Source organism: Tiliqua scincoides, chromosome 7 (assembly GCF_035046505.1).
Source record: "Tiliqua scincoides isolate rTilSci1 chromosome 7, rTilSci1.hap2, whole genome shotgun sequence".
Classification (NCBI taxonomy): Eukaryota; Metazoa; Chordata; class Lepidosauria; order Squamata; family Scincidae; genus Tiliqua; species Tiliqua scincoides.
Window position 1 is genome coordinate 75,018,540 of NC_089827.1, and position 16,975 is coordinate 75,035,514.

Here is a 16,975-nt window from a genome sequence, read left to right on the forward strand (position 1 = left end):
GCTGTTCCTTTGAAACAGCATGTAGTATGATCTGGGGGAGCATGACTTCTCAAGCCATTCTGCTTGGGGTTCCATTAACTCCTGTGCAATTTGGCCTGGCAAGCACCACCTTATGCCAACTGAAATGGACAGTACAAACTTGCTGAAGATGGTATTGTAGATATTGAGGTTCTCAGGACAGGCTCCATGTGACTCATGGAGTCCTTCATGAGTAGCTGTGACTTAATGGACCAGCAATCCACTTCTCCTGTTGAAAGGAGGAGCTGTGTACCTATCCCTCATCACAAACCATCCTGTTGGGTTGTGTGACTCAGAAAGTCTGCATTAGGAATGTGTGTGTTAAGCTCTTCTTGAATGCTGACTTGCTGCATTGTCTTCTGTATTTTACCTTCTCTTGGCACCAAACTAGATATTAAACAAAAATGCAACTGCTGCCAAAAACAGCAGTCGCACATTTAATATTTTCCTGTCACTTCTCTAAAATGTTTAGCACAGCTGTTGAGTGCACAACATATTTGACACCCCCCCCCCCATAATTGATTGTCATTGGTGGGGAAATGCAAAACATTGTGATTTTGAGACATAAATTTCACATTTCAGAGGGCGGAAGCTAAATACATGGTTAGCATTTTCAGTGTTACCACATGTTTGTAACATCTATTTCAGAGATATCTGAGATATCAAGTAAGCAGCAGTGGTTCCCAAACTTACCTGGGTCACGATGTCCCTGCAGCCTCTTCCCAGCTCAGCTGGACACCACCATCTTGGATCTCGCAAAATCTTGCAAGACCCAAGATGGCGATGCCTCGTGGAACAGGTAGAAGCAGCCTCTGGGGACATAGCACATTGCCCCTGAAAGTGTATCGTGACACACACTTTTGGAACCCCTGCAGTATAGTAATGTGTGTCCACAACTAATTCTTGTTGCGTAGGATAGGTTATAGTTGTTACTGTATGATTAATATTTTGACATGGAACAAGGTCTTTTTATTCTAGGTATTTTTTGAATTTTCCTATGCCAATTGAATTTACACCACCTTTGTATAAAGGAGGTTTTACCGAAGATATCTTAAACCAGCAAATGCCTTATTTGTGGCAAATATATTGGTAAGTATTTCCAGCATCTGAATTTCTAATACTGCAACAACGGTTGTGTGTGGGCTTACTTACACTAAATTTCTAATTTATCTTTATAGTAGAACAAATCTTTTGGGAGAGCTTCTTCACTCTGACAAGCTCCTCGGAAACTTCTACCATTAGTGCTGGAAGAAAATTTTGTGTTTGTTGTGAATGTACTGTGGGATTGCTTACATGGTCCAGCTGCTCCTCTCCTCCCCCCACCAATTTCTGTCCTTCTACTTTTGAAGTCTTATAAAGAGTTACAAAATTTGTGGCCCAGTCCTATTCAGAGGAAGCACTGACAGAACGTGTATTCTGCCACCTCTGACTGTTGCAAAAGTGCCATAAAGCACTTTGCGGCAGCACAGGTTGCTGACAAGCCAGCAGGGAAGGTGTACGTGTATGCTTAACAGCACAAAGTTAATAAAGTTGAAAGTGTTAAAGCCTTGGCACACTTTAAACCATTTTGGCATTTTAGTTGCATATAATGCCAAGCTTCTGAATTGCCTTTGTTTCTATCTTGAGTAAGGGCATATTTCTGAAAGGTAACACTCTTTTATGTTCTTTCTTATTAAACTCAGTTTGTACCAGTCTCTTCATGGAAGTTCTAGAGAAGCAGCTGATGCTTATGAGGCAGCTTTGGGAGCAGTTATGCAAGAGGAAATAGTTCAGCACCTTTGGATGGAGTAAGTTTAAATGACTAGACATTATTTCTCTGTACTGCTGTAGAAGTAATGCATTCACAGGTTTAATATTGGGGTTTCATTTATGTTTTTCAGTTACCTTATTTTTGTCAATGGCAGAGTTGTCAGATCCAACAGTCAGGTCCAAGAATTCAAGCTCTTTACTGATCTCGTGAACAGATGCCTAGTTACGGTTCCCACCCGTTACCCTATTCCGTTTAGCACGGCTGATTACTGGACCAACTATGAGTTTCATAACAAGGTAGGAGTATTTTGGCAATTCATAAGCTGTGACCCTTTTATATGGAAGTTGCCATGCTGAGGTAATTGTAGAGTTTTTTTTGCCATGATAAACTAAGAGCCATCCTGTAAGCGAAGGAATGAGACTTCAAGAAGTGGCAGTACTTTCTAGTTGGCCCATCTGTATTAGGCTGATAAACCAATAAAAGCCACTTTCTGAGCAATTATAGAAGCATCTTTGAAGACTTTTGGATTGGGGGACTACAGAAAACTGGTGTTCTCACAACCCTTGCCCTTGGTGGGGGTGGGGGGTTCTTCTGTCAGCCTTTTACCCTCCCCTGGGTAAAATTTGGAGCACTGATTCCAAAAATGGCATTCGTTTTGCCCTATCAGCTCTCATTTTGGAGATAGGGCATTGCCACCTTACAGCCCAGTCCTGAGCTGCCCAGGGTGCCCGAAAAGGGCTGCCGCCAGATTCTGTGCCTCCCGGGCTACTGCGGGAGACGCCTCCCTTTCGTCCCCTCCCCCCGAGTAAGGTAAGCAGTCTTAAAGTGGGGCTACTCACTTTACCATCGGTGGTAAGGTAAAGGCACTCGTGTAGGGTGCGCAGCCCTACACGAGCAACTTGGATCCTGCTGAGCAGAGCTCCACGGACCCGCCTCCCTCCCTCCCCCAGGCACACCTCCTCCCGCCCTCCACCAGCCTCCCCCCTCACCGGAACGCCTCCTCCCTGCCCCTGTCCCCACCCTCGCTTGCTTGGTGGTCCAGGAGACTGCCAAGCTGTGGAAGCTGGGCGACCATCCCGCGCTAGTCCAGCACCAGCGGGAGCCCGGCGGTGAAGCTGGCAAACGTGCCTTACGGCGCATTTGCGACAGTGCTCGGTGGCACGGAGCTGTGCCATGGAGCACAGGATTGGGCTCTTAGATGCTGATTCAACTGGTTGTCTGCACATCAGCATCTAAGGTGGGTATGCTGTATTTCCAAAATGAGAGCAGATAGGGCAAGACCGGTGCCATTTTTGGAATCAGTGCCCCAAATACATCCAAGAACAGATCTAAAGTTCCAAAGCACCAGAACAATTTTTTATGGTTGGGCAGTGTTATCGTCTAGGACTGCCTTCATTAAGTTTTTTCCATCAACCATCCTTCTTTACATGTCTAATTCTTTTTTTAAAAAACTAATCTTTTACAGGTTATTTCCTTTTATTTGAGTTGTATTCCAAAGTCCCAGCATTCCAAAGCCTTGGAACGATTTTGTTCTAATATGCCAGCTAACCCTGGATTGGCATTCAGGTAAACGTTTTAATGGTGCATGTACGCAATTGTCTTTTCTCTTTATTACCATATCATCTTGTTAAGGTTTCATTTTAATCTTAGTGTAGGGTCCCATTGAACTCTGGTAAGACTTATTTTGAGTAGACATGCCTAGTTTTGGATTGTAAATAGATGTGGGGAGCTCAAGCCCTGAATTCTTTGAGGGGAAGGCAGTGAGTGATGTAAAATCCTTAGCAGGTCTAGCCATTTGGCTTTATATCAGATAAATTGGAAGTCAGAAGAGAACAGATAGAGAACTGGTGTTTGCTTTCTGCTTGTAGGAAGATTCAGGAAGGCTTTTCAGAATATAGTAACCTCATAATTTGTATTTGTGTATTATTGAATGATGCCCCAGATGGTTTATAGGGAAGAGGTGGGATATGGATCTTTTAAATAATGCTTGCCCCTTAACTTTTGAGACATTTTGGTCTAGTATTGCTTTTCTACTCATGTGCTTTTGAACATTTTATTGAAGGGCTGAATTGGCTACTGTGATGAAATGTGTACTCGAGGATCTAGATTTTTACACATGTGTCACACCCACCCACTCAAAAAAAAAATCGCATGATGTCTACTGTAAGCACTTTTCATGTCAGAACCAAAACTGGTTTCATCTGCAGTAATTTTTCTGCAAGGTGTCTAAGAACTGCTTCTGCTCAACATGTTTGTAAGGCATTCGAGAATGGTGCCCTTGGCAATTACGCTCACATGTTTCTCTCTGCACCTTTGTCGTTGCAGGCTGCTGCAGCAATATTGGGAAGAGAGCAGTGTTCAGATTCTGAAACTCCAAGCCAAGATGTTTACATATAATATCCCAACATGCCTGGCCATCTGGAAAATGTAATTCAACAGTACACCTATTGCCATATATATTGTCTGTTTTTAAACTGATCCTTAATGTTTGCTTCTCAGAGATCAATCTGAAATAGCCTTGAAATTGGATTTATGCTAGGGAAGTTTTTCATTGTTGCGGTCTTTCGTCAAACTTAGCTTTAGAAAGCTAACTGGCACTTATGTCATAAAATGCGGACTCTCGCTCTCCCGTACAAAAATATTCCAGAAGTAAGTATGCCTTGTGTGGATAAGTAAGGGAAATATGTTGACAAATGTGATTGTTGCTACTTTGGAATGTGTTGTCATTAAATTATTGACTTCTGTCTCCTCTTCCTTTCTACCCTCCCCTTTGTATATCATAATAGCAATATCCAGTGGTGATGAACTGATCATTGTCTGCAGTGTTTGTACATAATGGGGACAACTGAAATGTCTTGCTCATGTAAGATTGTTTATGAAATGGATCTTTTTTATTCTCTTCACTATAGATTGTCATCATTGGGAGTTAGTCTGTTACTTTCCAGGACTCTTATAGTTCCATTCCCTACTCAGTGTTCTGCCCATAAAGGTATTCAGAGTTCTGCAAAAATAAGTCGTTTTTATTTCTTCCCCTCAGAGCCATTGCTGCCGAGTGCTTTCTAAAGGGACAGAGAGAGGTGAGAAAAGCTTATTCAAATTGCTACTTGTAAAAATTCTTGGCTTGTTGCATTCCTGGACTCCCTAGTCTAGTCTGCGTCCTCTTAAAAGAAGCAGTGGGAGGGATGATAGCAGCAGCCTTCTGCTAAGGCTGGTTGCAGCTCTTCTGGAGTTTGACATCCGGTGACTGCTTCACCATTCCGGAAATTGTGCTGATCTGTCTATTGCTTGACAAAGAGGAAAGGAGTTCAGGGTTTGGGCCTCTTTCCTCCAGGAGCTCTGACAGAATTACAGGCAGACTTGGTTTAGGTGGGCCAGCACAAACAGCAGTTTTTACCACTGCAGCTGAAGTAGTTCTTTGTGCCGTGCAGGCACAAGACTTGGTTATATGTAAAGGAAGTGACTATAATCCTGTCCTCTTGTTCATATATCACTTAGACTGCATTTAATGTGCAACCGAGGAGTCTTAAAACAGCTATAGTGGTGACTTTAAATCCGTCCCAGGAAAATTCTGTTGTGGCTCTTCGGAAACTTCTGAGTAACTTGATCAGGATGACTGTTTGAGGCCACATGCAATACACATGTTTGTAGCATTGTTTATGATGTAATAAACTAGTCAACCTGAAATGGGAGCACATGGAAAATCTTTAATTTGCTTTTCAGCGTTCAAAGTGTTCCCATGATACTTTGTTCTCCCTAGAGTCTTAGGCCATCCACATTTTTTTTTAGAAATGAAAGCTTCTTAAGTCCAGCAAAAGCCCCTGATCATGCCACATCTTGCCTGTCCCTCAGCTGTGTTACAGAAATATAAGAGAAGAAAGTGCTTCTCTGACTTGGTTTTGGGCCATTCATTAGAATACACAATCTTGACTCGCATTATCATTTTGCTTTGTGTTGAGGTAACATTAAATTGGATCTTATCTCTCTTTACAGGTCCATCACTTATATCAGAGAGCCTTTCAGAAGTTACCTCTTTGTGCAACCCTGTGGAAAGATGTAATGTTTTCTCCTTATGTTTCAGTTTAAGGTTTTCATTTCAATTTTTTTCTGCATATCCCATGTCCATTGATGTGGTGATATTCAAGCTCTGGCTAAATCTTATGTCTGCTTCCCCATCTCTTACAGCAGCTCCTGTTTGAAGCATCAGGAGGAGGTAAAACTGATAACCTGAGAAAACTAGTTTCCAAGTGCCAAGAGGTTGGAGTCAGCCTAGATGAGCTTTTAAATTTAAACACTTACAGAACAGAGAGCACGAATCGCTGAACACTGGGTGCAGTCAGTGCTAAGTCCTATTAAATGCCAAAATCATTTGAATGATTCTCCAGGCTGATCTCTGGCTTTAGGCCTGCATAAAGCAGATGAGCAGTGCTGAGCATATCGAGTCTCTCTGGTATGCTTTCCATGAATCTGGAAACAATTAACATGGCCGCCTCCTTGGATAAACGAACTCCCTGTATGGCCTACTTCTGGGCCCTGCCAGACTCTCATAACATCATGTACGTAAGTATAGTTCATCCCAATGACAGACTATAAATGTGTTGATTTTTATTACTTTCCAATTTTCATTTACTTTCTTTTGTGCAGTTCCTGATTTCACTTGACACTCGCACTGATGCCTGAGAGATCTATATTTGGGGCTAATTACATAGGCCGTGTTTTACATGAATGACAAGCAGTTCACTTTTTCCGCCCTTTTTAAAAAAAAAAAAAAAATTGGGGGTGGGTAAGATTTGTTTTCCTTGCAGGATTTAAAACAAAAGCAGCCACTCTTAAGGAAGGGAACTGCCAGGGCCGCAGGTTTGCTCTTTGCACTTGACGGCTGGTCTGAGGGTTGTCCCCTGCCCTTTCTGCATTCTGGACTTGTGGCAGAGACTTCTTTAAACTTGAAGATTAAAGATACTATGACAAATGCCAGTGCATCAGAACCGGAGGGTGGTCAATTTATGATGTGCAATTTTTTGTAAAGAAATTAATTTATAATAAAAGTTTAACAGTTAATAATATTGAATTGATTTGTATTAAGATACTACTCTGTAGTATTGCCATTGTTTATACACAGATATTTTGAATATAAGTTTTAAAAAAACCTGCTGTTGTCTGTCTGTCTTTTCAACTTCTATACCTGTCCTTTGCAGCACACTTATCCCACTTAAATAAAAACAGCTTACAACTTTTCAAATGACACAAATGCACGTAACAACCTTTTGATTACTGGACACCTGCCCAGCTTTTTTGCCTTGGTAGGAATATCACTCCAAAAATGCACAAAGGCTGTTATTGGAACAGAACGCAAGAGGCAAGCCAGGAGTCACACACTGGAGAGACAGACCAAAGCAGGGTTTGGCCCAAGCTGTGATTGAGGCGGGGCTTTGGGAGAAAATACTCTGAATTAATGCTTCCTTCTACCCAGTGGCATAGCTAGAGGGGGTGCAAAGCACTAAGTTTTGCAGGTAGCCTCTCTGTGGTGTGCAAGTAGCTCCCCCCCCCTTTGGAGCCAGGTAAATGCCTCTGTTTTGCTCCCCCTGCCTGGAATGGCTCAGAGGAGGTGGGGCTGCTTGTATGCTGCTGTGAGGCTCCCTGCAAAATTTAATGCTTTGCAACCCCTATAGCTACACCAGTGCTGCCACCAGTTGCAAGTTTTGCATTACGTTCCTTTTTCTTCCAGCCTTGGCTCTCATTTCTCCTCCTCCCTTTCTCCCCATCAAATTTCAAGCAGAGAGGAGCAAGCCTGCCTTCTGCCAAGTGGTGATCTTTGTTAGCCTTCATGCCACCCCTGATTCTTAAGTCATCATTACTGTTCCCATATAGAGGCAAAGTCTGAGACTAGTAAGTCACTTTCTTAGAAGTCAAACATTGAGTCTTGTGGTAGAAAATCCTTCCGAGGGGAGCAGCACACAGAGACGAAAAGCCCGTGGATACCAGAAGACCTGCGTGGTATGTGCAAGCAGAAAGCATGCAGATAGTGGTTTCCTCCAAATGGCTATGAACAAAAATGTCTCCTCTGTTTTCTCACTTGTAAAGAATCCATGCTTAGTGTGTTATAAAGCTAAAAATCAAGAGGAGAAATATTGATGGGTTTTTTCCCCTAGAAATACCTGTAACACGTACACCCCAAAGGACTAAAGATACGTACTTTGCAAAACTTGAACAGAGCTTAGCTTTCTTGTAGGAACACAATTCAGTTTGGTCTTTACGTTCTGTTGCATGTTTGCTTTCAGTACCTGGTTCTCTGCAGTCTTACCAGTCCTTGCTACAATAGAGACTTGCTGCAGTGGAAATGAAACCTTATGAAATCGTTGGCACAGAATGCTGAGATTTATTTGCCTTTTTTCCGTTAAAGGGAGTGTAGCCTCCAATCATAAAGTTTTCATGGTTGCACCTGTAGGTGCAGAACAGCCTTGAGTAAGAGTTTAGGCGCCTGCCTGCCTGCCCAGGGCTAGGAGACTGGGGATCAGTGCTCCCTGTCTGAGTGCCGAGTGACTCAATAACCTGCCCTGGCTTGTAGGACCAGGGTTGCTGTCAATAGTTGTATATGAAATATATTTAATATTTACAGTTCTGTTCAAGACAGTGTGATCTCTGTCTCTGCCTTATGCCTCCTCCATAAAATCAAGCACATGCTTTCCTCTGCCTTTCTGCCATTACTCTGCAGGCCCAATTCTATCCAACTTTCCAGCACCAATGCAGCTGTGCCAATGGGGTGTGTGCTGCATTCCAAGATCATGGAAAATTTGTTCCCTTATCTGGGGGCTGCATTGCAGCTGCATTGGTGCTGGAAAGTTGGGGAAAAATTGGGTCCTAAGTATCCAAGCACCCCCATTCCCATATAAAGCTAGTTCTAAGAAGGATTGGTGTGTCATTTATTTACTTCTTGTCCTGGAAAGGAACTTTCAAGAGGAGGCAGGAGGAACCAGCACCCAGTGGCTAGCGCACACACACCCCTTCCTGCTTTCTACGACTTCCCGTACTGCTTTCTCGTACTTCCCCTATACTCAACTGGCAGTTCTGTATTTGCTGCCACCATCCCAGGCTATTGAAACCAGAGTGCAGAGAGAGAAAAACCACTGAAGGGGGGATAGAAAGTAAAAGACCAGGCTCCCCTTCTCAGGAGAGCACTGAGTCCCAGGGGTGCTTAGTAGAAATCAAACCTACAGTAGCAGCTGTAGGGTGAAGAGATATGACTATCGCAGTGGTTCCCGGTCTTTTTGGTGCTACAACCCATCTTGTCCTCTGTGGTGGGTCACAATGTGGGAATGAATTGCTGGGAGGGTGGGGAGGGGTCGCATTGGGCCAGCAACCCCCTCTACTGCGTTCTATGGGCCTCAGAATGGGTTATATGGGCCTCCGTTCTTTGGAAGCAAACCAGAAGTGGCTTTTTAAGGCTTCTGTAGCCCATTCTGATGCCCACGGGTCTGTAGAGGGAGTTATTGGCCTGGCCCAATCCAGATGAGTAACTTGGCTTCTGAAATGTCTCAGTTTGGATTCAAACCAAAGAAAGGGGGAGTGGTAGGGCCCAGGTCACAACCCACAGTTTGGGAAATTGATTTACTGGATTGCCCATGTACGCGGACAGGCATACCAAAGGCTCCAAACAAATATTCTGTCCAAAATACAAAAAAATAAAATGGATTAAACAGAATAGGAGAAGAAAGGCAGGTAATAAAAGTACAGCAGGATGATGGGAAATGCTTGTCAAGGACCTAAAGGAAAGGTTGTCACCAAAAGGATGCAAGAACCATCAATGCCCTGCAGATGGAGCTGAGATATTAATCCCTTGCACATGTTGCATGGGAGAAATTTATAAGCCAGCTGGAATGAAGGCAAACATGCAAAGGTGGGGGGGATAAACCTTCCGATCCTGGTTAGACAACCTCTACTCTAAGTGACGTACATTGCAAGGAATCTCCAGTCCTATGGCAGATGGCTGCTCCTCTCTGGGCTCCCAGCAAATGGGCCACTTTGGTAACTGGTAGAGAATGACACACACACACACACCCCCAATGGCTTGAAAGTTGTATAACTTGTCTGGGATGACATCCTCACATTACCTGATTGAAGGAATAGAAACTACCTGGTTGCTCCCTCCCACCTCTTGGATCAAAACAGACAAGGCTGCTACCCAATTGACAGGCACATTCCAAACTCAGCTGGCCAACATAGAAGGGAAGATGAGCTGAATGTACGTACATCTAGCACTTCCAAGGCTGTTTGCCAAACAGAGGCATGTCCCAGCAGCTGAACAGCACAGAAGCTGCTGGGATATTAAAAACTGTCCAAAATACAAATAGCCTGCCCCCCCCCCCCAAGGCAGGGGAAAACATAGAGGATTCATCAACCTTTTATCTGTCTTGTCTCTTTTATTTTGCATCTTGTTATTATTTCATATCTTGCACCACCTTTATTTTGATTCTCCCTCCTTAACAAACAATAGTAAGCAATCCTCAATCTATTGGTTGTAATAGAGTCTCACTGTTTGCCCTTTAAAATACCAATCCTTCCCCCCCCCAGTGTGCCATGATGACCAGTGCTGAAACATCTTTGCTGAGCTTGTGTGGGGTATATTGTAGGGACATTCAGTTGTGTTCTTGAGCAGGTATGGTCACAGCTTGTAGTGTTGATGGGTACCCCTGGGGCAAGTGCATGACTCACTTTTGCTGCAGGGCCTTTGTATTATGTTGGTGGTCCTGCACTTACAGAACAAAATGGAGATGTATCTCTGCTTCTCAGCATGTGTGCCCAAAGTGGTTTCCTTTTGCCCAGGGGTGTCCAAACATTTTGGCAGGAGGGCCACATCATCTCTCTGACACTATGTCAGGGGCCGGGGAAAAAGAGAATTAATTTACATTTAACATTTGAATAAATTTACATAAATGAATTTGCCAGAGATTAACTCACTGCAGACACTCGCCTATAAGTGGACCCCACAGATAAGTCAAGGGCAGGTTTTGAGCCAACAATCATGGAATTTTCTATGACCCTCATAAGTCAGGGGTTAAACTTAGGGGGCTGTCTGACTATAGTTTTGTCTGATTTTACTCGAGGCCAGATCCTGAAAAATAACCCACCACTAATTGTTACCTAAGAACTATAGTCTCTAATTTATTAAAAACAAAGTAAAAGATCATAAGATAAATTTTTATTCTTTTTAAATTCTGGTCTTCTTCACCTTTTTGTAAGCACTATCAGAGTAAGTGCACTGTAAACAACATACCAGTAAAACAGTGGTTCCCAACCTGGTATTCATGTACTCCCAGGGACACTCAACAGGACCTGCAGGGGTACTTGAAAAAGAATGGAAAAAAGGCAGGTCCTGCTCCAGAATGCCTTGCAGGACAGGAATGCCTTGCAAGGGCCAGCAAGGCAGGAAGGGAGGTAGCTAGCTGGCTGTGAAAGCCCCACCAATAGCTAGTTTTGGGGCATCAATACATCTATGAATCAGTGATTGAAAAACAGCACAGTAAAAAAACTGAAACATAATATGGAAAGTGATCAATCACCCAGAATTTCTCAGCACACTTCTGGTGCAAAACAGTGCAAAGGCTGAAACAGATGAAAAGAGAAAACACTGTGATAAATACATGAAGTCTGGGCTTTCATATAGAGGAGATGAGGGCTTGTATTATTAATTACAAACATTTTGCTAATATAAAGGGAACCGGGTAGATGGGACACGTCAGCCTGGGAAGGCAGCTCATCTAAGAGAAGGAAACTCTGACCTCAAACCTCCACTGCCTTGTGGCTACATCCAGTTATGGAAAAGGTTTCAGGAGTCAACCTCGAGGCAAAATCCGGAGCTGGAGTCCCTAAGGCAGTTTGTGGCTGTACACAGTCACGCTCTGGCAACTCCTGCGACGCCGCTGGAACCAACCGTATTGGCTTCTGCCTTTCCATTGAACCATTCCAGCGACGTGGAGAAGGGGGATTTGCTGCATGGGTAACAGCCTATTCTCCACACCTTCTTCACCCAGGCTTCGCGCACTGGAGAGGACACTCCAACTTTGCCATACGGCGTCAGCACAACACAGGATGCAGCAGTTTACCGGTTATAGGTCTTCACTCAATTGGCGTAGAACGTGACGCTAGGGGCAGCTTGCGACGGTGGGAGAGATCATTGCATCTCATTGGGCAGCTACCGCCCGCCTTAAGCTGGGCAGTCCTCAGTCAGTAAGGCCCATAGCCAGGGAGACAGACCAGGGACAGACTGCACTTGCTCCCAGTGTGGAAGGGATTGTCACTCCCGAATCGGCCTTTTCAGCCACACTAGATGCTGTTCCAGAACCACCATTCAGAGCGTGATACCAGAGTCTCTCGTGACTGAAGGTTGCCAACAGTAATTTATGGAAATGGGCTGCCAAGGGATATGCAAGTGAAAAAGGTTGGAGACCACTGCAGGAGAACCAGGAATCAAATCCACCTTTAAGGTGTCTGGTACGTTAAGCCAGAAGCTCTACGTACAACATGCAACCCATAACACATAACTGGGAGTGTGCAATTCAATTCACAGCAGAGAGATGCAGCTGCATATATTTGCAACCCTCTTTACTCAGAAGTAGACCCACTGCTTTCCATGGGTGTTATTCTTAAGTAAGGGTGCATTGAATTGTACCCTGCTTCAGATGGAAAGGAGGATTCCCATCCTGGTGTTTCAAAAAACAGACCTGCTTTGCAATTATTTGCCAAGCAGAGCCAGGCTGCAGCAGAAGGAAGGAGAATAAACGGTTAACAAATTGCTTTTAAGGAGCTGTGCCTGCCTGCTGCTTGAGAAACTTGGTGCCTGTCTTCCGCTTGAGAAACGAAACTGTTCAGTGTTGAAAGGCTCTGCCCTCTGATTGACCCAGAGATAAGGCGAAGTGAGAATTGGAGCATGATTACTTGGCAAAAATTTCACGTACTATAGGCGAGTTTCTACGGTATATTAATGAATGAAGGTCTTGTAGCAGCTCAGGGCCTCTAAAAGGCCTTGCATAAAGCAAGGTCAGCCTTTCCTTCATTGCCACTGCTGCGAAACAGCAAGAAGTGGAGAGAGCCCTTGTCCCACAGCTCAGGTGAGAGGTCGAACAGTTGTCTTCTTGAGAGGACAGTTGAGAACAGTTGCATCGGGCCAGCACAAGCTCGAGCAAATCTCTGGAGGGCCAGAGGCTCATTGGAGACTGGGGGCTCCCTATGGGCCGGATTGGGAGCCCCCGAAGGCTGCTAGCTGCCCCTGGGCCAGGGTTTGGGCACCCCTGCTTTTCCCAATGGGGTGGCCAATGCTGGTCACATTGTAGTTTGCTGGTCCCATTCCTCCAGGGAATGGAAGGAAGGTAGTATTGCCACTTCCGCCTTTTTCCCCTGCTTTGGGACTGCTAAAATGAATAGAAATCCTCTGCTTCTTTATGCCTGGTGGAATTTTTAAAATGAATCTTTTTAGTTCTTTTGATATATGATGCACAGAAATCACATTTCTCCTGAAGCGTTTTCCATAATTCCAGCACTTGAACAACAGTGGAATAGTTGTCTGATAGTCCTTTCTCACTCCTTTCTGGTTGAGGATCATTGCATCACTGAGATCTGAGCAAAATTTTGGAGACTTGAAATGATGGGTAAAAAGAAGCTGTGTTAACCCATTTTTGCCCAGCTCACACGTGTACATATTTGATCCCTGTTGTGAATAGGCAACGCTGGGCAGACATTTAATGGTCTTTTATATTGTACTATATGTAAATCACCTTGCTGAAGAAGAGGGAATATCCCCTGGCCCCATTTCAAGATATAAACAACAAGTTCATTCATGTAGAACTTGCATGAGGACTATAAAACCCAGACACATAAAATTCACATTGTTTATATACTTTACCAGGAACATCCTCCTGAAGCCTGCCATTCAGTAAGTAGCTTTTTATCTGGGTTTATCAGATCAATTAAGATCAAAGGGAAAGTTGTACATACAGAACTCCAACGGCTGGTGAACTTCCTTGATTTCTCCATCAAATTCTGTTAAATCTTCCAAAGGTTATCTGCATTTTCAAAGATTACAGCTTGAAATTGGCGGTGGAAAGAATTGCCATACTTGAGTTGCAGCTGGAGTGGTTTATGGTTGGAAGGTCAACTTTTTTCACCAGCCAACTTTCAAGCACTCGATACTGGTCTATACTACAGGATTACAGGACTGCACCTGTTGGGTTTATATAGAATGGGTGGTAGCCCACCTAGTACTACCATCATGAAGGACACTTCCGTTTGTGGAAGGAGCTTCTGATGGTGGAAGTGCAGGTCAAGATGCCACTCATCATGGTTTAATGCTCAGTGGATGGAATGGGCTCAGAAAACTTGTTTCTGTGTTCATTTCATGTGCCTGTTCTCCGTAATGTCTAGTAAACGCGCAGTGCAAGTCAGTTCCCAAGCGATGCACATGGGGACAAAATGTCTTGGCTTACATATGAACTGTTGGAGTTTACTAAGAATCAAGGCCCTGTTCTGCAGTGGAGTTCAGTGCCTAATCTTGGGCAAGCAGTTGTCTATCCACCCAGCAAGCTTGTCATGGCTGTGAGGCTAAAATGAACTCTGAGATCATTTGGAGAGGCCAGAGACTGAAATGCAACATTGGTGTGTCCACCTTTAGACTCTTGTGATTCAGGGAAATGTCCACATGCAGGGCTAACTCTTCTTCGAGGTCCTGTTTTGGAAAAAGTTTATTTGGGATGTCACTTCCAACCACTGCATTTTCAAGGTTGGAGATTTGCTGCTTGTAATGGGAGTTGGCACCATATTGAACTAAGAGCGTCTCTGATACTTGCAGCTGCGACTCGTTGACCATTTGAAGACATGCCCATAGCTTACTATGTATAGGTGTGACATAATAACACCTCATTAGTTTTTGGGACAATCAGGGCGCAATCCTAACCCCTTATGTCAGTGCTATCCAGCACTGGCATAGCGGTGCCAATGGGACATGTGCTGCATCCTGCAGTTGGGTGTCACTCATGGAGGCCTCCTCAAAGTAAGGGAATGTTTGCTCCCTTACCTCAGAGCTGCATTGCCCTTATGTCAGTGCTGGAAAGTACTGACAGAAGGGGTTAGGATTGCACCCTCAGTCTCGTTAGGCAGTTTTTAGTTAATAAAATCTACTTTTTGTTACATAAGTCAGTTGTGTTTTCCTTTTCTGGTTTTTTGGCTCTAACTTTTGATAGAATACAGATATTTCATTGCTGTTTGTTTATCGCATTCTGCATTAAATCACACGTTGATTGATATACAACATGATGGTATTGTTCAAATCTACCATGTTTTTCACAATATTGGCAGTAGTGGTGTCACCCCCCTCACGAGTGAATCACCCAGTGCAGTCTGCACCCCCTGCACACATCTAGCAACACCACTGAAAAGACACACCATGATAAGTAAGTCTACTTTTAATACATGATGGGAGTCGTGCATATCTGAGTAACAGCACAGTCCTGAGCTTCCTCGTGTTTGCTGGAGCTGCTATTTTGCTGGCTTGAGACTTGAGAGACTTGGGACACTCTGTGTCGGGCCTTTTGGCCTGACACAGAGTTCAGGATATAGCAGAGCTCTCCCCCACCCTGGTTCCTCCCCCAACCCTGCCCTCCCCGTGCCCCCCAGAAGTAGCACTACCACCTGGTAGTCACACTTACCCTGGCAGCAGCGTGTCCTCCTTCTGCCAGTGCTGGGCCCAGCGCATAGCTGGTGCAGGCCCAGCTCCAGCGCTCCCTACCGTGTGGGTGCTGCAAACATGCTTTTCAGCATGCTTTTGGCACCCAGTGCCAGTGCTGAGCCAGTTTCCAGTTGGGTCCTGGGTCTTCTAGACAACCCAGCTAGCCATGGACTTCACCCCCACACACCTCTTTTAGGTTAGAACTGGAGTTTAAATTTATGTCCATGATAATGCCAAGAAATATTGAGTAAGAACAATCTACAAGCCACGCATGAGTTCTATCATCTGTCAGGCACTCTCTGTTTCTAGTCATGTCACACTTCCCTGAATCCCAAGGGACATTTTCCCAAGTTCCCTGCGCACACTTTTTTTTTTTTTTTAAATGAAGATCACACTCTCTTTCAATTATCAAGTGGTCTGCAGCCTGCGTTTTGGAAAGCATAATGCTAAGTCAAAAGAATGTATTAATTGGAGCGGGGGTTGGAGAAGATTTAAAGTTTAGCAAGCATCCTCCAATATGCTTTTGCTGGGCTGTGGTGGTCACTCTTGGCTGGCACATGGCGCATAGGCATAAAAGTCAAATGTTTTGAAATGTCTTTCTCATGACAGAGGTATTTGGGACAGAAAACCTGGAAGCAGGAGGCTGCCAGGGAATTTACTGGCCAGTCTAACGCTTCATACTTATTTCCTAATTACTGTAATAACTGGCATTATCAGGAATTCTCGGCATGTCCCAAGGGGAGGAAAAACAAATATGGAGTTTTAATTTCTCAACTGTGAGGAGCCTGAGCTTGAGAGTGGCTGTGCACGACATTAATTCTCCACTGTGGGCTTTGTAGGACATACTTCTAGTATGAGATGTCCATGTGGCTTGGTTCTTCCTGTGGCTTCAATCGTCTCTCACTGAACGAAAGCGGTTTGAACACAGGAGAACTCCAGTTAGGGGGTCTGACCAGGTCAAGTCAGCTGGTTTTGGTTGACATTGGTCATCTGGTTTGGGTTGGGATGGGGTAGCACATGGAAGGACATCAGGCAGGGCTTTGTTCCAAATTTGAAACATTGATGTATTTTCTAATCATCCTGTTGGATAATACTCCACACTAGTGTTTCTCAAATTGTGGATGAGGAAATGACCCGATTTCTAGTGGGTTCCACAGAGCCTCCAATGAAAACACAGGTGATGGAAAGATCAGGTAACTAATTGCCTCAAGCCCTGAGGCCATTCAATAATCAGATAGCTGCTAACTGCCCCTCAGTTCCTGCTGTTTGCAAGATAGCTGCTAATTGCCTTGCAAAGAGCTGAGCTCCTGCAGTTTGTAAGCTTGTGTCAAAACAGAGAGATAAATGTTTGAGCATCTTTTTTGGGGGGGGGGGTGTTTTTTGCCCCCAAGACTGTCAATGACAGGTAGCAGTGGAAGGTGAAGGCTGGATCACATGACTACCTTGGGGCCATTTATTAGGGTTGCCTCATTATGAGAAATGGATTGAGTTTATTT

General features: G+C 44.3%; 1 protein-coding gene across 2 annotated transcripts in view; it reads left to right on the top strand.

Moving 5' to 3' along the window:
- ZFC3H1 (zinc finger C3H1-type containing) overlaps positions 1-6,878 on the top strand; it is a 35,179-nt gene extending 28,301 nt beyond the window's left edge. Inside the window, exons 28-35 of one of the 2 annotated variants that reach the window (XM_066633859.1) lie at positions 997-1,107; positions 1,701-1,805; positions 1,899-2,064; positions 3,234-3,334; positions 4,094-4,195; positions 4,806-4,845; positions 5,759-5,821; positions 5,951-6,878. In XM_066633859.1, the coding sequence (XP_066489956.1) occupies positions 997-1,107; positions 1,701-1,805; positions 1,899-2,064; positions 3,234-3,334; positions 4,094-4,195; positions 4,806-4,845; positions 5,759-5,821; positions 5,951-6,088 (826 nt within the window). In that variant the 3' untranslated portion in view covers positions 6,089-6,878. The remainder of the gene's footprint in view (positions 1-996; positions 1,108-1,700; positions 1,806-1,898; positions 2,065-3,233; positions 3,335-4,093; positions 4,196-4,805; positions 4,846-5,758; positions 5,822-5,950) is intronic. The other variant, XM_066633860.1, reaches the window with a different exon arrangement.
- Positions 6,879-16,975: the final 10,097 nt, after the last annotated feature.